We start from the raw sequence: 25,220 nt of genomic DNA, 5'->3' as shown, positions 1-25,220 counted from the left end.
AATTAAATATTTTTGCAACATTTAATTAAAGTGTTAATAAATTTTAATAATTATTAACATATTTATAAATTCTGGTGGTTTTTGAGGAGCTGTAAATGTTCTGAGACACTGGAGGATTCTGGGTAAAATCAGATCCGCTTTGTGTTTTATCAGCAGACTAAACAAACACAATGGGCTCTAGTTTCCCGGTGCAGTGCAGGGCGGGGCAGGGAGGCGAACCCCCTGCAGAGCTGGTTTGGACCAGAGCAACCTGAGGGGCGCTGAGGTGGGAGTGGCGTTGCAGCGGGGGGGGGGCTGACAGATTCAGCTTGGCGCAGTGACAATTTCGTGCCAAAAGGCTTCACCGAGGTGCGCCCAAAGCTCGCCATCTGAAACCAGGTCTACTTTCAGGGCAGGCGGAGCGCAGCCGGTGTAGTGGAAGTTTGGCTGAGCGGCGTGCAGTGCGCACACGTCACCAAAACCTCACAGATTATCAGGTACATTAACAATGATCTGACACATCTGATGTCAGATCAAAGGAGATTGGCACCGTTTGGCAGCGTAAAGAAAACCCAACCTGATCACCTGTCAGTCAAACAATCTGTCCAGTACGGTGATGTCTTTTTTCCAGTCATGGTGTCTGGCGCTGCTCATGTTAACTACCCAGCTCTTCTTCCATATATATAAATATTCCACTCAAATCGAAAATGTAAAAGGCATCAGTTCCTTATCAGACGCTGGGCGTTTAGAGAAGCGAATGTAAAAGCTTTCATGAGCTGGATTTTGTTTTAATCTTTGGTGTGTTGTTGCATCTGCATGTTGCAGAGAGACGCGAGGCAGGTAGGTAATGGAAAGACAGGGGACTGAGGAAGACAAACGTAAAGACAGATGCACAGATGGATGGATGGGTGCAGGGGTGAAAATCCCATTTCATTTTTGGGGGGGACAATAAACAACAAAATTTCTGAGAGTAATTGTTGGGGGGGGACATTTAAAAATGTCTGCCTGGCACGACTGTACCTCCCTCTTTCTCTCTTACGCTCCTTTGAAACTTGCCATACAGTGTTGAGAGCTCAGCATGTTCATATGTTTTAAATAATGCTATTAAAAGCAATAAAAAGCATTAATCTTTCTTTGCTCACTGTTCTATTTCCACTACAGTCCGTCAAAGTAGCTTTACAAGAACTAGAAACTCAAAATAAGCTCTAAAACTAGAGGAAATACCTTGAATAATCCAACTACATCAAACTATTCTTCAAAAGATTTATTGTAATGTCAACAAAAAACAACGCAAGATACGGCATCAAATAGTGACATACAGTATATGTTTGAGCTGTACACTGTCCCTTTTAGATTAAATAAGAAAATGAAATGAAATGATGCCACAAAATAATGCAACTTAAAATGAAAAAAAAAAAAAGATATCTATCTAGAGACAAATTCAAAATATCAGTAAAATATGAACTATTTCTGACATTAATATCCTGACAGACTTTTTGAAAGAATAAAAAGCTCAGTATTTGCTCCTCCTGTGGTCTGTCCTCTCTCTCCCTCACTGTCTCATTAGCTGTTAACTTAAACAGTGAGCTGAAAGAGGCAGGTTTTGGACCAAGCAGGGGAAAATATCGCTTTTCATATTCCAGCCTTGTGCTTGGTGAACAAGTGGTGTGATAAATGACTCACTGGCTTTCACTTGAGGAGGTTTTCTTGCTAGTTCTCATCAGGCTGCTGCCTCTCAGGCTGACGGACTGAAAGTTACCGAGCTGCCGGCAGCAGGATGAGGACCAAACCACTGTGAGGCATGGGGGGGGGGTCATAACTTTTTAACACTAAAAAACACACTGTTTTACATTTATAATTAGCACCGCTTGCATTTTTCTTTCATTGAATATTACTATATTATTGAAAATTATTTATTAGTGTTAACAATGTTTTTTTTTTTGGGGGGGGGGCAACCTAATGGATGGAGGGGTCTTGCCCCCCTGACCTCCCCGGGATTTCCACCTATGGATGGATGGACAGATGGATGGATGGCAGGTAGCTCCAGCAACATTCCAGCAGCCAAGCCTGGCCTCTTTGTCCTGAGTGTGTGTTGCTGCTGCTCTTCCTCCATGTCAGTTGTGTAAACTTTCATTACGCCTTCCTGCAGCGCATTTTAAAGGCGAGGACAGGGGCTCATCTGATTGGTTTAAAGTGAATCGGCTGTGTCAAACCCACTCCACGCCTTCTCTCCTCCCCTCAGCCGGTAGGAGGGACGGTGGAGTCCTTGCGCCACCGAGCACGGCGTGCCAAACATGCAAAATCTGCCTGGCCACACCCAGTTAGTCCAGTAATTTTAGGCCAAAATTGGGGTCAACCTAGGACAAACTGCAAGAGAAGCAAACTCAACTGATTTTGTATCCTCAGTTTGTCCTGAGTGAGGGGAAAAAGTCCCAGGAAATCCCACTGGTGGAAAGTTTTGAAAATCACCTATTTATGACCACATATTACCAAAAAACACTGTTTTTGACACACAGGGGAAAGGGGTTCAACATTTGACTTTCAGATATCACTATAAAAATTCACAAGTTGATTACACACACAAAGACAAGAAAAAAAGTCAATTACAAGTTCTTTGAATTATTCTGTTTACACATGCATATCACACATTATCTGATTTGATATGCGCTAATAAGGAATATAAGGAATAAATGCCAGAACAGACAATTAAACAGTGAATTAAAAGGTTACTATATAACAGTGAATTAAAAGGAGTTTTATCCCGGCTATAAAAGTGGCGCTATCTCACCCAGGTGAAATCACAAAGTAATTTTTGTCCGATGATTAGTGACACATATGCGCAATGCAGGTATACTGTTAAGCCTGAATTATGCTTCAGTGTTAGAAGAGCGTGTGGGGGTTGTGTGAAGCTCGCATTTCCTCCGCAGCGTGTGTGTCCAACATACCTCTGCGAAACACACTGAGCAATCCTCCGCCCACCAGCGTAGACCCTGTGACGTGTGGTCGCTGCTCTTCTGTACGTCTTTGTAATGGCGAGAGGACGAGTCGTATAGGTGCGGGTACTTGCGCACCTCCTCGGCCAGATGTTCTTCCGTGAGATCCAGCACTCTCCAAAGTTTTCAAACACAACCGACGAGTCGAGACACAACAGTTTTTAAAAACGGCGCTGCCGGCCGGCACAACAACAGGATGTGATGCCGGTTGCAATGAAATGCCGGAAATGATGTACTTCGGCGCGTAGTTACAATTTTTGGGAGGCGCGCGGCAAGGCTCTGCGGCGGTCGCACAACCTCCGTAAGCTTCGCACAACCTCCATACGCTCTTCCTACGCAGAAGCATAATTCAGCCTTTAGAGGTGCACAGACTGCACCACTAAACTCATAAGCATCAGTTACCATGGTGATCTAGCATCAGTTACCATGGTGATCTAGCCGGGTTAAAAGAGAGCCACCTTGGTGATACAGGAAAGCCTGGCTTTAGACTCAACATACCTGCTAACCCACTAAACCTGCTGAGTAGTCCAGCCCTCAGGTCTGCGAAACTAGAGCCCAACGTGTCTGTGTGTGTGTGTGTGTGTGTGTGTGTGTGTGTGTGTGTGTGTTTTCATACCACATCACCGAGAGGAAACAGCTGGTATAGCAACTCTCTAGTCTTCTCTATCTCCACAGAAATGGTGATTCTCTGTTGCCGTGGTAACGTGCTGTTATAAAGCATCACCCGCTGGATCATCTTCGCCTGCTCATCGGCGTTTCGGCCCTGGAAAACAAACTCCAACCAATCAGATTTCACTTCATAAAAATTTTTTACAAGAATAAAAGAAAAGAAAAAAATTGTACAAATCTGCAAATTAGCAAAGAAAATTCCATTAACTTAGTAAAACATTCCTGGAAATTTTGCACAAAAATGTCAAGAAACCTGTAATTAGTATAAATATATATTTAAAACTAAAGTCTCCTTCCACTCAAAACTGTTTCTTGTGTTTCTGTCTGAACTGTGTGATCCTGACTGCTGCCTGCATCTGCTCTCAGAGTGTGTGTTCACACTCCTCTGCTGAAGGTTTGTGTGTGTGTGTGTGTGTGTGTGTGTGTGTGTGTGTGTGTGTGTGTGTGTGTGTGTGTGTGTGTGTGTGAGAGAGAGAGAGAGAGAGAGAGAACCACAGCCAATCTGGCATCAGCTGACCTGGCATTAGTGATGGGAAGGTGAGCTGTGTCTCACCTGTGTCCAGATCTCACTTTCCCTCTCTATATGCAAAACAAAGCTATTGTTTCCAGGAAGCAGGTGTGTACCAGCAGCAGGTGTGTACCAGCAGCAGGTGTGTACCAGCAGCAGGTGTGTACCAGCAGCAGGTGTGTTCCAGCTCCACTCGTCACCTTCAGCTCAGATTACTGGATTATTCCAGCATCTGAGGGGGTCGGGTTCTCCGCTCAGGTGGACAAAACCACCTGGAATGTTTCTGTAACATTCCTGCAGTGACTCTGTGGTGTCTGGGATTGTGTGTGTTTAATCAGAATGTACTTTGTGTTTAAATGTGTTTAATCTAGTTTTTAATCTGTGTGTTTAAATGTGTTTAATCTAGACAGAATGTGTTTAATCTAGACAGAATGTGTTTAAGAACAGCTGCTGCCTCTGAATTTTACATGAAGGAATAAAACACCTGCATGTTCATATTTAAACGTCCTGCATGACGTGTTTAGAGGAGCTCCTGTCTTATTGAGGGCAGCTGAGCTCCTCCTGCTCCCCTGCAGCGCCCCCTGCAGCGCCCCCTGCTCCCCTGCAGCGCCCCCTGCAGCGCCCCCTGCAGCGCCCCCTGCAGCGCCCCCTGCTCCCCTGCAGCGCCCCCTGCAGGTGGACAGTTTGTGTGTTTCTTCATGAAGCAGCTGCTCTTCAGTCCAGCTGCTCAGAGTCACACAGGAGAGTTTCTCTGTGTCGGGGCGTCGGGCCGGATCACAGCTGAGGACGGAGGACGGCAGGTGAGTGGGCGGGGCTTCAGTCCGTCCTGGGTCACCTGTCTGTTTACACCTCTGATGCCATGTGGACAAAAGCGTCCCAGGACTCTGAATGCATCATGAGAGACACGCTGAGGACACACTGCTGCTGTTCACACCTGAACTGAGCTGCCAGCTGGACGGAGATTAAGGCCAGGTGGGAACAGGGTCTCAGCAACTCATTGAAAAAAATTATTAATTTTCTTGGTTAGATTATGAAACATGGCTGCATATTTGGGCCTGTTGCAGGACAGGACTTCCTGGTTGTGTGAACACAGCTCTGGTTACAAGCCAGCAGGCCGGGGGTGGGCGGGGCCTCTTTGCATATTCCTACATCTGCACATTTTTAATGAGGGTGAAATTTAGAATTACACTGAAGGCACTAAGGTGCCTTAAAGTGCTAAAGGTGCTAAAGGTTTCCTGACTGTAAAATAACACGAGGCAGGAGCTTTACCTCCCAGTGGATCCACATGAAGCGGCTGAGGTCGAGCTTGGAGAAGTCGTCGTCCGTCACGTCAGGCAGGTTCCTGAGGAGGAAATCATCAAACTCTGAGCCCCACAGGTGAGGCCACGTCAAAACCCGCTCCTATTGGCTCCCTGCAGAGCCACATTTAATGATTTGATCTCCTTGGAATAATTTCAGACCATTTCAATGTAACATCTTCTCTGATGTCTGTGGACTCTTATTCTGAAAGGGATGTCCTGACTGTCTTCCTTCATCCAGTTTAAAGTCTAAACTCACAAAGTAACATCAAGAGACGACTTCAGGTTCAGATGTGGGCGGATCTCCTCCTCAGCACAGTCGGTCGATCAACTGATCGATTGATCTATCGGGTTAGCCCATCAGTGCTGGACACGGTGTGTAAACATCTCAACAAATCAGATCAGATCACTTTTCATTTGCTGATCCAAATTTGATGCCTCAGTTGTTTTCAAAGCTCCTTCTGAAACAGGAAGTGATGTACGATTATCTGGCCAATGATGCAACAGCTTCATCGGAGCCTCATTGGTTGTTCCAGCTGTCCATCATTACCCGTTCCTCCTGTTTTTCTAGGGTGTGTTTGACTGGAGGGGGCGTGGCCTCGTCACTAGAGACTCTCACCTGGACCCATTTCCTGTTTCTGGGTCTGAGAGGAACTGTGAAACCAGGAGGTTCAAAACAACCCCACATCTAAAACATGTGGGCTTGTTTTAATTCTCCTGCCCTTGAGCAAGGCAGTGACTCAGAACTAAGGTCAAATGCAGAGATTCAATTTAATAAAGGATATTTCAACTTAATAAAACTATTATTACTATTATTTAAATAGTATATAATAGAACTAAACCCTAACCACACCCCCCACACACCTGCACCTGTCTGACCACGCTTATTACACGTCATGTTGTTGTGTTCAGGATCAGGATCAAGATATTTAACCATCGCCACCTCAGCAGACTTTTATTTTGAATTAGAGAGCAGGAACGTCCTGTGTGATGGAATTTTATCAGATCCTGTTGGAAATCAAAAATCAAACCACAGTGAAACATCAGAGGCTCTTTTCTGTTTTTTTTTTCCTGGTGGAAACACAAACAGGAAAAAGAAATCAGAAAAACAACTTTAGCTTTTTCTTTACTTTTTCCTTAAAATGAAAAATGTTTGATCTGTATTTGACAGGTATTTACAGTGACAGAAAATCACACAAATAACAAAACAGCAAAACAACGTCTTCATGTTTTGTGGTGGAATCTTCCTTTAAAAATGATTCCTGCTCAGAGCCCCGCCCCTTTTTGATGAACACTGATTGGTGAGGAGACAGACGGCTGAGGTTCTGAAGGAGCTTTGAAAAGGACTGATGAAGGTGATGGTTTGGCTTCATCAGGATGAATTCAGGTCTAAATTTGTTGTTTTTTTTTATTTTCTCTCATTTTTTTTATTTTCCTTCAAATCAAAACATGATCCACTTTCATGCTGAAATATTGAACATGCAGATTAATAATTAACAAGCAGTAAATTAATCCCAAACCACTGCAGAGAGGCTGCTGGCCAGTGAGTTCAATTCGTTTGTCTTTACAGACAAAGCTCCGTCCCGGTTCCTCTGCAGGTTCCTCAGAGGTTCCTCTCCTTCACGTTCCTCTGCTCTCCTCCCAGAGCGAGCAGTGGGCTTTCAGAGCTGCCACATCACTCCTCCTCCCTTTCCTCCATTCATTCCACTACGATATGAACATGAACTTCCAGAGCCTTCACACTTTCTTCACTCCAGTTTTCCATCAGCCCAATAAAGTCCTCCACATGAGTTTTCCTAAAAGCAGCAGCACTGTTGGCTTTTCAGGACTTTTTCACACTGAAACGCTCCCTCCTCCTCCTCCTCCTCCTCCCCCTCCTCCTCCTCCTCCTCCTGCTCTCCCTCCTCCTCCTCCTCCTCCTCTTCCTCTTCCTCCTCCTCCTCCTCCTCCTCCTCCTCCTCCAGGGAAAATAGTCCCTAAGCGGGGAAACGTTTTGCTTTCCACAGCCGATCATCAGCTGTGTGGTTTCTGGATGTTGATGAAGCAGAACATTATAAGGCGACTACCTTAATCTGCAGTCAGATTATCACACAGATGATATTGACACTGAACCTTAATCTGTAGTCAGATTATCACACAGCTGATCTCTGCAGCGGAGCCTCCATCTCATTAGACCAATCAGGGTCCAGTCTCAGTGTGACCCCGCCCACCCCAGGGTCACATAACAGCCACAAACTCATTCAGAGCGTTTGCTTTATCCTGCTGGGTGCACCAGGTGGGTGGTGCTTCCCACATCAGGACCAATCCAACCCTAACCCAGGTGAGTTCAGACTGACGCACTGCATGCTGGGAGTCTGTATGTCAACGGGATATGTGATATGATGTCTGATCTGTAGCCCCGCCCGCCTGAACGTGTTTGCAGACGTTATGTGACCCCGCCTTCCTTCGCTCGCCCCGTCTGTCTTACGTGTCCGAGAGAACGACCGTACGAGAACCGCTGGCCGGACAAACCACGCAACACGCACACGGCGTTTCCCCGTCCCGCCACACCACACCTGAAATATCCACCTGACGGCGAGAGAAATCCCCCACGATGAAACTGACAGAGAGAGAGGGAGAGAGAGGAAGGGAGGGAGAGAGAGGGAGAGAGAGGGAGAGACAGACAGAGGGAGAGGGAGAGTTTGTGATACAGTGACAGGTGGGCGGGGCTTCCATGCGTCAGTGTGACGGGTCGACATGATGATGAAGATGATGGTGATGATCAGCACTTCACCTGAGAGACTGAGACCAAACCTGTCAGACACACAGTGCAGGTCAGTGTTGTGTCCAGCGGGGGCAGCACTGAGCTAAACAGCCTGCAGGTCAGTGTTGTGTCCAGCGGGGGCAGCACTGAGCTAAACAGCCTGCAGGTCAGTGTTGTGTCCAGCGGGGGCAGCACTGAGCTAAACAGCCTGCAGGTCAGTGTTGTGTCCAGCGGGGGCAGCACTGAGCTAAACAGCCTGCAGGTCAGTGTTGTGTCCAGCGGGGGCAGCACTGAGCTAAACAGCCTGCAGGTCAGTGTTGTGTCCAGCGGGGGCAGCACTGAGCTAAACAGCAGAATCTGTGTGGGTCAGTGGGGCTCAATGCTCTAAACTGATCAGTCCATTTGATCCAGATATTGATCAGTAACTGGACTGTTCCTGAACCAATCACCAAACACACAGGAGGAGCAGGATTATCATCTACAGAGCTGACACTCTGCTCAGCCTCTGCAGCGCCCCCTGCAGGAGGAGCAGGATTATCATCTACAGAGCTGACACTCTGCTCAGCCTCTGCAGCGCCCCCTGCAGGAGGACACGTCTCCCTGTGTGCTCTGATCTCTGGTGAGCGTTGCTCCACCTGGAGATGAAAACAGGAACTGCAATCCAAAACACTGACAGCAGTCACAGTTACACACACACACACACACACACACACACACACACACAAACCTGTTCATGTGCAGGATGGTGCGGCTGCCGGTGGAGACGTTGCTGATGACGACTGAGGCCGGCAGGCAGCACTGAGCATGCTCACACACCTGAGAGATGTCGATATGGTACTTCCTGAAGTCAGCACGAACAAAACTACAGAGAACCAGAACCATTAGAGACCCAGAGAGAACCCAGAGAGAACCCAGAGAGAGAGAACAGGACAGGAACACGCCTGCAGGTGGAGCTCAAGGTGAGAAAAGTCAAGAACAAACAGACGAAAGTTCAGACAGAAACACAAAGAAGAAGAAGAGAGAACCGCAGAACAGCAGAACCACAGCTGACCTGAGATCAGATCAGCCTCCAGCCGCCAGCGTTCTACATTTTCTTTTAAATTCAGACTTATCATCATCATCATCATCATCATCACCACCATCATCATCATCATCATCATCATCATCATCATCATCATCATCATCTTTACTTTGAGCTGCTTCGCCCTCTGCTGGATAAAATGTGCAAAAATAAACACACCTGGACCCCGTCCCGTCTGAGGACACACACACTCTGACCCCATCACACACTCTGACCCCGTCACACACTCAGACCCCGTCCCATTTGAGGACACACACACTCTGACCCCGTCACACACTCTGACCCCGTCACACACTCTGACCCCGTCCCGTCTGAGGACACACACACTCTGACCCCGTCACACACTCGGACCCCGTCCCATTTGAGGACACACACACTCTGACCCCGTCACACACTCTGACCCCGTCACACACTCGGACCCCGTCACACACTCGGACCCCGTCCCGTCTGAGGACACACACACTCTGACCCCGTCACACACTCGGACCCCGTCACACACTCTGACCCCGTCCCATTTGAGGACACACACACTCTGACCCCGTCACACACTCTGACCCCGTCACACACTCTGACCCCGTCACACACTCGGACCCCGTCACACACTCTGACCCCGTCACACACTCGGACCCCGTCACACACTCGGACCCCGTCACACACTCGGACCCCGTCCCGTCTGAGGACAGGTACTCACTCTGCCACGGGGCCGGGGGCCAGCGAGCCCATGAAGGCGCAGGGGGCGCCGAGCAGCGACAGCACCGTGCACGAGTTGGAGGCGTTCCCGCCTCGCTGCCAACGCTGGGACACACACCTGGCACACACACACACACACACACACACACACACACACACACACAATACATGATTACATTATTAAATACATAATGTTATGGTAATTATCTTCCAGTTTTGTTTTATTTTTTATTAATAAATACATTTATTCATTTTGGTAATTTTTCTTGTTTTTATTTATGTGATCACTTTCTTTTTTCTTCTCCCTGCAGTTTTTCACCAGAATCAGATTTCAAAGGGTTAAAACTGTTTGATGGGATGAATGACAGCAGCCTGGTTTTCTGTTAATGGACACACATAAAGCACACACACACACACACACACACACACACACACGTTCACACGCTCACACACACACACACTCACGCTCACACACACTCACACGCTCACACACACACACTCACACACACACACACACACACGCTCACACACACTCACACACACTCACACACACACACACACTCACACGCTCACACACACTCACACACACTCACACACACACACACACACACACACACACACACACACACACACACACACGCTCACACACACACACACGCTCACGGTGTGTGTTTCTGTTGTCATAGGGTAAACCGGGTTTATTTTTCGTCGGGCTGCGATCTAGTATTTACGAGCCTGTGTCGGACCCTGAAGGCATCATGAGGATGAAGCTGCGTCAGCGCATTTCCCCGCGGTGCGTTCACGGCCCCGCCTTCCTCCGGTGAGCTGTGGGGTCGAGCGTGAGGCTCAGGTGAGTGAAAGTAGTCCCACCTGGTGTCGGAGTCCTCCGCGGGGAAGCGCTCCACCTCGCTGATGATGTCCAGACACACGAGACCCACACACAGCACCTGCCTGTCCGCCATGTTGGATCACACGGCACGAGCACGGACTTTGATCTGTGTTATCTCCGCGAGGAGGGTCTGCGCATCACTTCCGGTGCCGAGCTTCAAAATAAAACTCGTATTGACAATAACACCCATGTTTTGTTTGTCGGTTCGTGAGTTTGCGTGTTTGTTTGTTTGTGTGCGTGCGTGCGTGTATGCGTGCGTGCGTGCGTGTTTGATACGGACACTGAGCGTCTGTGGCGGAGAGATTCAAAACAGAAAAACAGGCAACTAACAGGAGGACGAGAGACAGCAGGACGTGAAGTACACACACTTCCTGTTTAACTCCGACCTGATTCATCCGGTTTCTTTCAAAACGCGCAGTGACCAACAGAAAAAAACAAAACAAAACAGATTAATAAAGCAATCAGTATGAATAAATCAACAAAAGGACAAAACAAACAAGGAGATGACATGAAATTCAGCAAACAAAAGTTCTGAAAAATTAGACTATTTTCAAAAAAGAAAAGAAAAAACAAAGAAAGGAAGTTTCTCATAATTTTGTTCCTCTTTTCCAATTTTCAGTTGTTTTTGTTTTTATTTTGACAATTTTTATTCATTTATTTTTCAAACTAATTTCCAGTTCATTTTCTTGGAACTTTTTTTTTTTTTTTTTTATGAATGTCTCGCCAGTTTTCATGTCAGTTCTCTCCAAGTTTCAAAAGTTGTTAAGAAATTTGATGTTGGATGGAGTTTCTGCCTCCGGCCGCCAGGGGGCAGCAGCTCCACTTTGTTTCCACATCTCCAGAAGCTGAGGTCAAAACATGAACATCTCATAATGATGTGATAAACATGTCAACACTAACAGCTTCAATAAAACTTTAGCTGTTAATTATTATTAGTTATTGGAATTATTTAAATATCAATTACATATCTCACTAATGTGATTTTTATTTCTTTTTTCGGAGGGGGGGGGGGCATTTTAAACCAATATGAATTTATATCTACATTTATATAGGTATTGGCACACACACACACACACACACACACACACACACACACACAACCCTCACCTTTTGTCGCTTCACTGAAAATTTATTCCTGTGTTTATATTTTAAATGTCTGGAGTTAAAATTCTTCTGTTATTTTTAATCTTAAATGTGTCTGAAAAAAAAAAAACAGCTTTTTTTTCACTTTATTGTATTTTGTTTTGTTTTATTTTATTTTAGTGTATATAGTAGTGTGTTGAGTTTACTTAGTTCATTTATTTGTTAATTTTAAATGTTTTAGTATTGATCGTTTGTGTAAGTCCTGTCTGTTGGTTTGGTTGTCACGGCAACAGAGCTGCGATGCTTCAAACTGAGGAGTCGACTCGCAGATCAGAGGTCAGTTTGAGCTTTAAAAACTTTTCAACTCATAAAACTTTTAAAACTAAACACTTCAAACATTAAAAACACCGAAAACGTGTAATATTAAACTTTGTAAACTTTTAAAACAAAACATTTCTACGACTTTAAGGCCAGTTCACTCTTTGGGGCTCAGATCATCATCATCATAAGTCACTTCAGTATTGATCAGTATTGATCTGATTTAATGTTTTGGAGCTGCAGAAGAAAATCATCTCTCATGTCAGTCTCACTAAACATTTGGAACTGATTTCCTGGCTCATAATAATTAAAATGAATGCTAATCTATAATAATTAATAATTATAATTCAGTTGTCAGTTAGGGTTAGAGAGGGAGACAGTTTTGAGTAATAATCACCAGCTGATTATGGAATAATCTGAAAGACCTTGTTCACAATCTTCATTTATTAGGCCCGTTAATATTACTAATATTAGTAATGTAATAATTCCTTATTGATGGGGTTTTGGCTGCTGCTCGCTTCCCTCGTCATCACAAACCAAAGCTGCACTTGGTCTGTAGCTCCGCCCCTGCCGTCCTGGGGGCGTGGCTGTCTTTTTGTTTGTTTATTGTTTTTTGTCATCTTGTTGTGTTCTGATGATGTCTGATTATTTTGCGAGTCTGTTAGCACCTCCACCTGCCAGCTTCATGCTTTGTTTTCCACACGTGCTGCTGTCATTTTAATGAAAAAAACCCACCTGGTAACAAACCTGAACAGAATCTGACCTCGTTCTTCTGGTTCATGAGTTTCTCTCCTCTCGTCTTTGATCTGATTTGTTGATGTTTTTCTGTGTTTGGTGTTTTCAGCCGAGCGAGGCGTCATGTCTGCGGAGGATCGCCGGCAGCTCCTGCAGGTCAGTCCTTCAGTCTCTGGAGGTTCATTATCATTTTCATAACAGAACCATAATATCATAATAAAAAAATCATAATATAATATAACACATACTGCAGGTAGGAGATGTGCCTCTCTTGGGCTTCTGCTTCTGCCTTTTTTTTTTTTTTTTTTTTTTCTTGCTGCTGTGAAGGTTCACGCCGACATGTCGGTCACTTAAGGTGTCAGTTACCCCAATGTTACCATGGCAACGGTCCACATGATTGGCCACTGCTCCGCCCCTCCCGGGTCACTGGTTTGAATAAGTTCTGCTCGTTCACAGCTCAGACACGTAAAGCACACAGGAAGAGCAGCAGCCAATGGAAAAGCTCGATGAGGTGCCGCTTCCTGTTTTGTCCCCACAGGTGCGGCGGCTGCTGCAGAGCGTCACCAACAGAGATCAGCCGCAGGTGAGGCAGCTGCTGCGCCTCGGCGTCGCCGGCCTCGTCAACCTGACGGAGCCGAGTGACGGACGATCAGCGCTGCACGCCGCCGCCGCCAACAACCTCACAGACATGGTCCACTTCCTGCTGAGCCAGGTAACCCTAATTAGTCTGCAACCAGCCCGTAAACAGCCTGTAACTAGCCTGGACCCCACTTCCTGTTTCATCAGCCCACTTCCTGTTCCCACAAGGTCTGGACGGCATTGAGATGTCTGGAAGCCGATCGGCTCTTTGCAACAAACTGCTGCTGCTCTGTTTCAGGGTGGTGTGTGTGTGTGTGTGTGTGTGTGTGTGTGTGTGTGTGTGCTTCAGGGTGCTGACCCGGGTGTTCAGGACGGGGCGGGCCGGACGGCGGTGATGCTGGCGGCGCAGCTCGGCCATGACGGCGTCGTGGCTCTGCTGGCCGGCGACCGTGCCACCAGCAGCATCGTGGACCACGAGGGCAAAGGTCAAAGTGGCTCCGCCCCTCCACCGAGCTCAGAGTCAACAAACTGGCAACTTAGGCCGTGTCTACGCAACACGACACACACTTTCACACGCGACACACACTTTCACACGCGACACACACTTTCACACGCGACACACACTTTCACACGCGACACACACTTTCACACTGTTCTTCCTTCCATGATGCAGAACGCAGAAGCACACGCTAGATCACATGACGATCTCACATGACCGTTTTCAGCAAGCTCTGCGTTCCCGTTCCCATGGAAACGCCTGGCTGGCCTGAGAGGAGAGAAAACACTTTCACACTCCAAACATCGTCGTGAACACAACGTGACCCCGAACGCACCGAGACCCCGAACGCACCGAGACACCGAACACACCGAGTCCCTGAACGCACCGAGACTCCGAACGCACCGAGACCCCGAACGCACCGAGACCCCGAACGCACCGAGACCCCGAACGCACCGAGACCCCGAACGCACCGAGACCCCGAACGCACCGAGACACCGAACGCACCGAGACACCGAACGCACCGAGACACCGAACGCACCGAGACCCCGAACGCACCGAGACCCTGAACGCACCGAGACCCCAAACATGTCTCTCTAAGTTTTAAGGTGTAACTTCTGTCGGTGTTTGAAGTTTGTTGCTGTTCAGCTGAGAACTGAGACTTTACACTCTGACCAGCTGACATTAAAATTTTAAAAGCTGCAGGTGTGTGTGACTGCAGTTTCACAGTCCAGGATGTGTGTGTGTCTCCACAGGTGTGTTGTTCTGCTGCGTGGCCTCCAGCGGGCCTCACCTGCGTTGCCTCCAGCTGCTGCTCGGCGCCGACGCCGACGTCAACAACGTGTCGGCGGCGGGGAAACCCGTCCTGCTGGCCGCCTGTGAGGTCGCCCGGCAGGAAGTGGGCGTGGCTCTCAGCCTCCTGGAGGGCGGAGCTGACCCCAACATCGGCCATCAGGTGTTGGAGCTGCTGAATGATTCTATTTTAAGCTGAAAATAATTGTAATCAGAGTTCGTCGAACACAGGAACTGTGGAAGAGTCCAGTCCTGTGCGCCCTGCTAGCTCGCTAACGAGCGGTTAGCCTGTCGACTTCAGATTTCTCTTCCTCTCTTGACAAATATATTTGGTGATCAGTTGGTGATCTCTATATTTATATATCTATACATTTATAATCAACAGATATTAGCAAAGGCTGGCGAGCGGAGGCAGGATGTTCATACAGACACCTGGGGGGACCTGGAACACACCTGGACTGGCTAAGGGAAACACTGGGGAGGGAACAGACCAATCAGGGCTGAGGAGTCTGACTCAGGACAGGTGTGGGAAGGTGGGCGAATGACACTGACAGAGAGAGAGAGAGAGAGAGAGAGAAAGAGAGAGAGACAGGGTGAGAGGGAGACAGGAAACCAACACACAAAAAACACCAGGAAACAGACAAACAGGAAGCAGACAGACACACTGCCATTAGGAAATCAGCTTTTTATGAACCAAAGTGTCTGACACATTGAAAAGCTCTCCTGAAGGGGGCGCCACGCCCCGGCAGCTCACCTGGTAGTAGAGCGCGTCACACCTGTTCAGGTGAGTCCTGACCGCAGCGTCCTGGGTTCAAATCGACCTCAGGCCCTTTGCTGCAGGTCGTCCTGTCTCTCTCTCCCCTGCCTTTCCTGTCTCTCTCTCCTGCCAAAACAGTGGCTGATTGGTCAGGTTGTTGTTGCCCAGGTAACGGGGCACACGGCGCTGATGGAGGCGTGCAGGGCGGGGCTTGTGGAGCTCGTCAGGGCCATCCTGCAGCGAGGAGGAAACCCCAACGCCCGCGACGACAGGAACATGACCGCCGCCCACATGGCCGCCGAACGAGGCTTCTTTGAGGTTCTGCTTTTTTTCAATCTATCTATAATTTAAACCGATCGATCTATGTATTGATCTATGTATTGATCTATGTATTGATCTATGTATTGATCTATGTATTGAAAACCGACGTCTATTAGAGAAGAAAAACGACCAGAACTAACGAGAACGGTATAATTAAAGTTCTTGGGTTTAAGTTCTTGTGAAAAGTGTCCAAATTAACTAATAATTTAATTTTGGTTTGAACCACTGAACTAGGATCATTATTTTTTTTTAAATCTGTTTTTGAGCTGACCTCAGATTAAATTAATCCCTGTTGATGCAGCCCAGCCTAAATGTTTCTAACTGGAACTGACAGGAAAACAGTGGGAATGATGTTATAATAATATTCATCTGTTATCTTGTTTATTAAAAAAGGATTATGGCCAGTGGAAACTGGCTTTTAATTCAAACTACAGCAGCTGATACAAAAACTTGACTTCCTTTGTTTTTGTCCCTCCTCTGTCTCCGTAGGCGCTCGTGTTGTTGTCTGCGTACGGCGCCGACCTCGCTGCTGTGGCGGGAAACCAGACCAACGCCCTGCACCTGGCCGCCGCCGGAGGCTTCGCCACCTGCTGCCGCTTCCTGGCACAGAGAGGTGGGCAGAATAATGGTAAACAACATCACATCAGATACCAAACTGTAAACAGCTGCCCCCTGCTGCCCGGGAGGAAAATGACAGCCTGACGCATTACAGCTGCTGCGATCTGATTGGCTGTTTGGTTTTTAATTGAAGACTTACTGTGGTGGATGGAAACTTGACTCAGAATCAGAGGTGAGAGCTGGGCATCCAGCCGCCAAACAGGAAACACATGAAGAAGAAGACACAGATTCAGACTCAGAACTTCCTGCCAGGCATGACGGTTCCTCATCCAGTGGAAAAGAACCTGAACTTCACAGGTTCTGAGGAGTCCAGGGGCTCTAGTTTCCCGGGGCAGTGCAGGGTGGTGCAGGGAGGCGAACCCCCTGCAGAGCTGGTTTGGACCAGAGCAAACCAGGTCTACTTTCAGCACAAGGCGGAGCGGAGCCGGCGTGGTGGGAGTTTGGCTGAGCGGCGGGCAGCACACACGTCACCACAACCTCACCATCAGCACAAACTGTGCCAATCTCCTCTGATCTGACATCAGCTGTGACGGACAGTCCATATGGAGATAAGTTTATGTGGTGTCGTGTTTCTGTGGGTATTTATTGTTTTGTTACTGTGCCTGACAGTCAGGACACCTGTCTGTGAGGGTTAGGTGACGTGTGCTCGCCGCTCTCCTGGGCTCCGCTCCACCTGCTGCTCCTCCTCCAGGTCAGCTGTGTAAACGTTCATTACTCCTTTGCATTTTAAAGGCGAGGACAGGAGCTCATCTGATTGGTTTAAAGTGAATCGGCTGAGTCAGACCCACTCCACGCCTTCTCTCCTCCCTTCAGACGGTAGGAGGGACGGTGGAGTCCTTGCACCACCGTGCACGGTGTGACAAACTTTCAAAATCCACCTGGACACACCCAGTTAGCGAGGCGCAGGTGCACTGCACCCCCACCTCACCTGGTCTGAGAAACTAGAGCCCCAGGTTATTGGAAGTTGTGGGTTCCCCTTGGTGGCGGAGAACGGTCATTAACTTTTATCTCTTCAGGCGCCTACAGACGGTGAGATTTCATTCATCTGGTAATTTTTTCAGGGTGTGTGTGTTTTGGGTCATAGTGTGTGTGTCTTGGCTCAGTGTGTATTTCAGTGTAACCTTGTGACGTTGTACCTCCAGGCTGCAGCAGCAAGCAGAAGAACAGTGAAGGTCTGCTGCCTCGTCACATGACCCGGGACAAGACCACCATCAAGGAGCTGAAGAAAGCTGAGCGCCTGCAGGCCAAGGCGTCCAAACCTGGCGCCGGAGAGCCCGACCTCTGGAGAACAGCGCTCCACGACTGGGCCTGTGAGCGCCAGGAAGCCTTGCGCATCGCCATGGAAACGCAGGAGATGGAGGGTCCCGTGGACGACGTTTCCGCAGATACATTTGTCACGGTGATGAAGGACCTCCAGGCCCCTGCAGGAGAAGATCAGCTCCACAGAGTAAGACCAAACTCCTCTCTGCTTACATGATGACACCGGTTGTCATGGTAACATCTAGCTAACATCAGCTTCACAGAGCGTCTTCATATCTGAACTGTGGGCTGATAACGATAAAACATGACATTTGACATTTTTAACAAATCTAACTAACTCATAAAAATTATTTTGCATAATTTAATACAATTAACAATTTACTGATGAAACACTAATGTTGCATGCATTTTAGGAAATTATGGTGAGGCAGGAGCTGGTAGTGGATGAATGAAGGAGAAGAAACGGAGAAAGCGGAGGGAAAAAATATGTAGTGATCCAGAGTTTAAGGAGGAATATCTGAGAAAGGAGAGGTTGGAAAGTTGGAAGAGGAGAGCAGAGGAAGGGAAGATAAAGACTGATTTAAGTGAAAGAGAAAGGACGAGTTGTTACAATAGCCTACTAGTTTACATTTGGTTATTCATTATTGTTTTTGGATAGAAATCTAAAATGATGAATTGTTATTTGTTGCACAAAATAGTTAAATGAAGTTGATTAGCAGGGATGGATTAGAGCGATGAAAAATTCAGTTTTTTCCTGTTGTTGTAAGTAAGCCACTGCCACAACTGTTTGGACTCTGTCACCACAGTCAGATTAAACTCTTCTTTTGTTATAAAATAGTATGTTTGCAACCTTTTGTTCCAAAACAGCTGCTTTATTAAAGGAATTGTTTCTATAAATCAAAGAATGTGTTCAATGATATTCAAAAATGTTATTTTTTATATTAAATTCAAATAATTAGGCTCACATGAGGCAAGAGTTTTCAAAGTGCACATGTAAAAGAGCATAAAAAGTGATTAAAAGGGAATATTCAACATTTAACAACATTATTGTGTACTTAAGGTGATAAATAGGAATAATTAGCTTTTTATTGTGTCTGACTGTGTTGACAAAAATTAAGTAATGACCTGAAAAACACATATTTTATGAAAAAATTACAAAGTCAGGAGGTTCCACCGAATCATTACTTGATTGCTGAGAACTTCTTCTATAAACATATAAGTATAGATTTATTATTGTTTGATTTTTTTATTTTCAAAATTTAGACCTGTTTAATCCAAATTCTCAAGAATCAGTGTATTATTATTGTTATTAATACTATAATTTCATTGTTATTATTATTATTTAGTCCTATTATTATTGCTGTTGGTGGTATTATTTTATTATTTTTTATTTTCACCACTATCATTGGTCTACATGTCTATGTGGAATTTGCGTTGTGCTCTGTTTTCTCTCTGGTTCTCCACAAAATCAAACTGAGCTGAAAACGTCGTCAGTGTCGGCGGATCAAAGTGTTTGGTGGATCTTGCAGATCGTTCAGGAACACGACAGGAACCGTGACGGCCTCATCAACCTGTCAGACTTCTTCAGAGGAGTCCACTTCCTGCAGAAGGCCTTCACCCTGCCGTCCTACGCTCCCAAAGAGAGGAAGACCGGGAAGGGGGGGAGGCGGAGGAAGAAGGGGAAGTTTGTCCTCCCCCTGCCTGTCTGCGTGCTCCCCCCGCCGCTCACCCGCCGCCACCCGAATGGAGGCCCGCCCCTCTTCATGATCGAGCGCTTCTGGTCCTCGGACCGCCCGCCACACCACCCCATCATGGACGACTCAGCGTGGTCCATGGAGGAGCCTGACAGGGTGTGTGTGTGTGTGTGTGTGTGTGTGTGTGTGTGTGTGTGTGTGTGTCAGGGTGGGAATTACGCAATTTTAGGGGCAAGGCCATTTGGCCTTTGGTGTTGCCACTTTTTTTTAGGGCATTAAGGCCACATGCCAGGGCACCAAGGCCATTGAATAAAATGCGTGGACTTGTAACCTATGCTATGAATAAACACCATGAATTCATACAATTAAACAAAACAAAACAAAAACAATCACACAAAATACAATGCATTATCAACAAAATAAAATGTATAATCAAAATGTGTTCATACTGTGGGCATTTCGCTCCCAAAATATAAAAGTCTTTTGCTAGTATTCTCTCCGTTTCAGCAGAAATACATGAGATCTGACATTAACTAGTCCTTGTCAGCCAATTTGGGCTTATCATGTTTTCTAGACATTTTGATTTCCCAAAACTGAATAAATACCACACACAGCAACACAAAATCATTCAATCATGCTGTAACTAGAATATCCGCTGGAAAAAAAATATTTTTTTCATGGACTGATAGTTATACTTCTGCCGACTTCTCAGTCATTTTTAATCTAACAGGTGCCGTGACACAGACTCAGCAACACAGCTGATCTTTATCTACAACCAACTTATATTAACAGTTATATTTAAATACAGGCTACTGCTTTCCAGTGTCGGCGCCAGAACAATTTCATAAACTCACCGGCAGATGTTTTATTTCAGCTGGGGGTGTGTCACTCCAATTTAACGTCAGCTCCGATTAATGTGGTGAAGCAGCAAAAGTAAGGACAGTAAGCAGTCACATTAAGGCTGAACAGAGTTATAGAATCACCTTTTCAGGCTGTTAGCAATTTACCTCTGAAATAAAGACCACAGTTTTCACAGATGTGTTGATTTATTAAATGTTCATTTAATGTTCATGTACAGATGCAAACAAATTGAAGAATTAATTAAATCAATGACCTAGGAAACTCATTAAGACTGAACAAATAATGATTAATAGGCTAATTAATAACTAATAACATTAACACATTAATAACAAGAACAAAGTTACAGCCGCACATCTCTGTGGGAAATCTGACAGGTACTGTCCGTGGTGCTGAATCCGCCTCAGCAGGTACTGTCCGTGGTGCTGAATCTGCCTCAGCAGGTACTGTCCATGGTGCTGACGCTGCCTCAGCAGGTACTGTCCGTGGTGCTGAATCCGCCTCAGCAGGTACTGTCCGTGGTGCTGAATCTGCCTCAGCAGGTACTGTCCGTGGTGCTGAATCTGCCTCAGCGGGTACTGTCCGTAGTGCTGAATCCACTGAGGCATCTCATTCTCTTTATTATAGAAATTAAAGCTCCATAAAATTCACGGAGGATCTTGTTCAGCTCTTCTTTCCTTACAGGTGAGAAATCAGCTGTTTGCCAGGTGTTTGTCAGGTAGTCTTGTAGACATTTGACAGCCCAAGACGTTGACCGGCCGTACCGGCTTCATTTCCTGACCTCTCCAGCTGATCCAGCTCTTCACTTGTCACTCTCGCGTATCTCTCCTTTTTCTGTTGTCTTGTCTTCCTCGTTCAGCCGTTTATCCAAACTTAGGTCGCCAAAGAAATCAAAACTGACAACCAAACGGTCCATTATGCAGGCGAACAAAGCTGACAGCGGCTTTTGATGCGGGTTTCAGTGAAACGTTTCTTGTTGCCATGGAAACCACACAGACTCGGGCAATAAGATATAGGCGGAGTAATATTTTCAGTGATGAGGTATTTTTCATTTGAGCACGGCTAGCTGTGCTGTCATGCTCATTTGAGCACATTCTAAACGTCTGATTGATGTTAAGAATGCTCGGTCGGATCTATGTGTTGTATAATGGTTACGCACGCATGCAAAACATTGCTTTGCTTCAAAGCCACCAACATGGGCAGAAATTCAATTCATTTTGGGTCGGGATTCGCTTTTTTTCTGCTCGGGATTTTCTTGCATCCATGATAACCTTGAGAGATTGACTGCTTGGGGCACTCCGGCCAAATTGGCCGTGAGGGCTACAATTATTTTCAGGGCACTACGGCCAGAGTAAGGGGCAACGACGGCCATGGCCGTCATGGCCGCAGTATAATTCCCACCCTGGTGTGTGTGTGTGTGTGTGTGTGTGTGTGTGTGTGTGTGTAAGACCCTGTTCATGCTTGTTTTGAGAGACTTTGTAATTTTGGCTCAGCAGTATTTCTTTTATCATAGAATTGATTGAATTCAGTCAGACCCCCCCGAAGAGATGTTGCCCCAAAGGGAGCCTCATATATTACATATTAGATATATTCATATACAGACAGTGAATATATATATATATATATATATATGTATATATATATATATATATATACACACACACACACACTACCAGTCAAAGGTTTGGCCACACCTTCTCATTCAATGCGTTTTCTTTATTTTCATGACTATTTACATTGTAGATTCTAACTGAAGGAATCAAAACTATGAATGAACACGTGGAGTTATGTACTTAACAAAAAAAGGTGAAATAACTGAAAACATGTTTTATATTCTAGTTTCTTCAAAATAGCCACCCTTTGCTCTGATTACTGCTTTGCACACTCTTGGCATTCTCTCCATGAGCTTCAAGAGGTAGTCACCTGAAATGGTTTTCCAACAGTCTTGAAGGAGTTCCCAGAGGTGTTTAGCACTTGTTGGCCCCTTTGCCTTCACTCTGCGGTCCAGCTCACCCCAAACCATCTGGATTGGGTTCAGGTCCGGTGACTGTGGAGGCCAGGTCATCTGCCGCAGCACTCCATCACTCTCCTTCTTGGTCAAATAGCCCTTACACAGCCTGGAGGTGTGTTTGGGGTCATTGTCCTGTTGAAAAATAAATGATGGTCCAACTAAACGCAAACCGGATGGGATGGCATGTCGCTGCAGGATGCTGTGGTAGCCATGCTGGTTCAGTGTGCCTTCAATTTTGAATAAATCCCCAACAGTGTCACCAGCAAAACCCCCCCACACCATCACACCTCCTCCTCCATGCTTCACAGTGGGAACCAGGCATGTGGAATCCATCCGTTCACCTTTTCTGCGTCTCACAAAGACACGGCGGTTGTCCAAAGAACCAAAGATCTCAAATTTGGACTCATCAGACCAAAGCACAGATTTCCACTGGTCTAATGTCCATTCCTTGTGTTTCTTGGCCCAAACAAATCTCTTCTGCTTGTTGCCTCTCCTTAGCAGTGGTTTCCTAGCAGCTATTTGACCATGAAGGCCTGATTCACGCAGTCTCCTCTTAACAGTTGTTCTAGAGATGGGTCTGCTGCTAGAACTCTGTGTGGCATTTATCTGCTCTCTGATCTGAGCTGCTGTTAACTTGCGATTTCTGAGGCTGGTGACTCGGATGAACTTGTCCTCAGAAGCAGAGGTGACTCTTGGTCTTCCTTTCCTGGGTCGGTCCTCATGTGTGCCAGTTTCGTTGTAGCGCTTGATGGTTTTTGTGACTCCACTTGGGGACACATTTAAAGTTTTTGCAATTTTCTGGACTGACTGACCTTCATTTCTTAAAGTAATGATGGCCACTCGTTTTTCTTTACTTAGCTGTTTGGTTCTTGCCATAATATGAATTTTAACAGTTGTCCAATAGGGCTGTCGGCTGTGTAGTAACCTGACTTCTGCACAACACAACTGATGGTCCCAACCCCATTGATAAAGCAAGAAATTCCACAAATGAACCCTGACAAGGCACACCTGTGAAGTGAAAACCATTTCAGGTGACTACATCATGAAGCTCACTGAGAGAAGGCCCAGGGTTTGCAGCGCTGTCAACAAAGCAAAGGGTGGCAACTATGAGGAATCTAAAATATAAAACATATTTACAGTTATTTTTTTTCTTTGCTACATAATTCCATATATCTTGCTTCATATATTTGATATCTTGCTTCATAGATTTGAAGAAAACGCATTGAATGAGAAGGTGTGTCCAAACTTTGGTAGTGTGTATATATGTATATATATATATATATATATATATATATATATATATATATATACATACATACATACATATATATATATATATATATGTAGAGAGAGAGAGAGAGAGAGAGAGATTCTTTTTTGTGTTCAGTTGATTGAAGGCACTGATGAACACTCATGAATCTGTGTGGGATATTATTACATTTGTTATAGTTGTTACTACAGCTGTTATTCTGGTTGTTATTCTGGTTGTTATTGTGATGTCAGGTGTTTGTCAGCATCAGTCGCTGTGTGAAAGCAGCTGATCTGGAGTCTCTTAGCCTGGCGTTCAGCCACGGTGTCCCGGTTGACGTTCAAGATCGCTTCTACAAAACGCCGCTGATGATGGCGTGCAGCAGTGGCGACCTGCAGGTGGCAGAGTTCCTCATCGGCTGTGGGTGAGAAAGTGACTTGTACCTGCAGGGGGTGCCAGAGAGCCCAGTGGAGCATTACATATGATTCAGTATAATAATACAGTATATTATAATAATATAATAATATCCTGCACATAAATATATTATGAAACTTTTTCATTTTAGTGATTGATTATTGATCTGCACATTCTGATCAGCTCTGACAGCGAGTCACCGCTGCTCCATACATTGCTGTGGTTCTTTGTTCATCTATTGATTACTGGCTGACTTGAGCACTTGCCCATAATGACTGATCAGTGATCAGTTATTGCTCAGGTATTGATCAGTCATTGATCAGCTATTTCTCCTGACAGTGCGGACGTCAACATGTGTGACCAATTTAACTGGACACCTCTTCACCATGCCTGCAGCGCCAGTCGGCTGGATGTCGTCCAGCTGCTGGTGGCCTGCGGGGCGGAGCTGGACGCCGTGTCGATCAGTGGAGCCACGCCCCTCATGAAGGCCATTGAGAGCTGCAGGCCCGCCTGCGTGGACATCCTCATCAGGGCTGGAGCCAACGTCCAGACGCAGAACAAACAAGGTACATAAACAGATCAGAGACATTTGTCTTGTGCCCTGTTGATTCCATGTTGACAAACACAAACAACAAAATTAAACTTTATCAATTAAAACAATTAAGTACAACAACAAAAACAAATACAGCAGAAATAACCTGCAGGGAGTTCAGTCTGGGATCGTCACTGTGTGGAATGGTGATGTCACTGACAGCAAATCTAAATTTAGCAATTTCTTCTGTTCTGGAGAAACGATCAGCTGCTCTAAAAGCTGCTGTTGCTGTAGTGACGCCTGATGATGCAATCAGCTGCCCTGCTGTGATTGGTTTAACGCTGACCAATGTTCTTGGCTGGTAGATATACATGGCCTCCAGAGGGTCCATGATGCGTTCCATCAGAGGTATGATGACATCACTGTGACATCACCACTTCTCGCTGTACAGGGACAGGCGGTAGCTCACCTGGCTCCAGGTTAGCGCAGCTGCAGCTCGGCTTCATGTCAGTAAACAGTGAAACTGTGTTCTGATCCCAGGTCAGAGCTGTTTGGACGTGACCCGTCGCTACGGCAACTCAACCATCACACGGCTGGTCCAGGACCAGCTAGACAGCCTGCCCAAACCCAAAGAACAGAAGAAGAAAACGTAA

General features: G+C 46.2%; 2 protein-coding genes across 4 annotated transcripts in view; one reads left to right on the top strand and one right to left on the bottom strand.

Annotated features, from left to right (window-relative positions):
* Window positions 1-10,938, bottom strand: part of khk (ketohexokinase) — an 18,109-nt gene extending 7,171 nt beyond the window's left edge. The window contains exons 1-5 of one of the 3 annotated variants that reach the window (XM_030061212.1): window positions 10,832-10,938; window positions 9,963-10,079; window positions 8,918-9,052; window positions 5,419-5,491; window positions 3,589-3,735 (exon numbers count right to left, since the gene is read on the bottom strand). In XM_030061212.1, coding sequence (XP_029917072.1) covers window positions 3,589-3,735; window positions 5,419-5,491; window positions 8,918-9,052; window positions 9,963-10,079; window positions 10,832-10,923 — 564 coding nt within the window. In that variant the 5' untranslated portion in view covers window positions 10,924-10,938. Of the gene's footprint in view, window positions 1-3,588; window positions 3,736-5,418; window positions 5,492-7,914; window positions 8,047-8,917; window positions 9,053-9,962; window positions 10,080-10,831 lie in introns of all 3 variants that reach the window. The other 2 variants (XM_030061213.1, XM_030061214.1) reach the window with 2 other exon arrangements.
* LOC115365041 (ankyrin repeat and EF-hand domain-containing protein 1-like) lies at window positions 10,789-25,220 on the top strand. The gene is made up of 12 exons (XM_030059753.1): window positions 10,789-10,811; window positions 13,096-13,142; window positions 13,525-13,698; window positions 13,915-14,050; window positions 14,817-15,016; window positions 15,779-15,928; window positions 16,421-16,544; window positions 17,692-17,996; window positions 19,339-19,659; window positions 23,876-24,045; window positions 24,375-24,601; window positions 25,108-25,220. The coding sequence occupies exons 2-12, from the start codon at window positions 13,110-13,112 to the stop codon at window positions 25,218-25,220; spliced, it is 1,953 nt and encodes a 650-aa protein (XP_029915613.1). The 5' UTR covers window positions 10,789-10,811; window positions 13,096-13,109.

Source organism: Myripristis murdjan, chromosome 9, assembly GCF_902150065.1.
Source record: "Myripristis murdjan chromosome 9, fMyrMur1.1, whole genome shotgun sequence".
Taxonomy (NCBI): Eukaryota; Metazoa; Chordata; class Actinopteri; order Holocentriformes; family Holocentridae; genus Myripristis; species Myripristis murdjan.
The sequence above is the reverse complement of the archived record's forward strand: the minus strand, read 5'-3'. Positions and strand labels throughout refer to the sequence as shown.

Bases quoted from the DNA above. Each gene is read 5' to 3' on its own strand.
- LOC115365041 (XM_030059753.1), top strand. From the start codon at position 13,110: ATGTCTGCGGAGGATCGCCGGCAGCTCCTGCAG. The intron at 14,051-14,816 runs GTCAAAGTGGCT...GTGTCTCCACAG, and splicing joins CGTGGACCACGAGGGCAAAG to GTGTGTTGTTCTGCTGCGTG. The intron at 24,046-24,374 runs GTGAGAAAGTGA...TTCTCCTGACAG, and splicing joins GAGTTCCTCATCGGCTGTGG to TGCGGACGTCAACATGTGTG.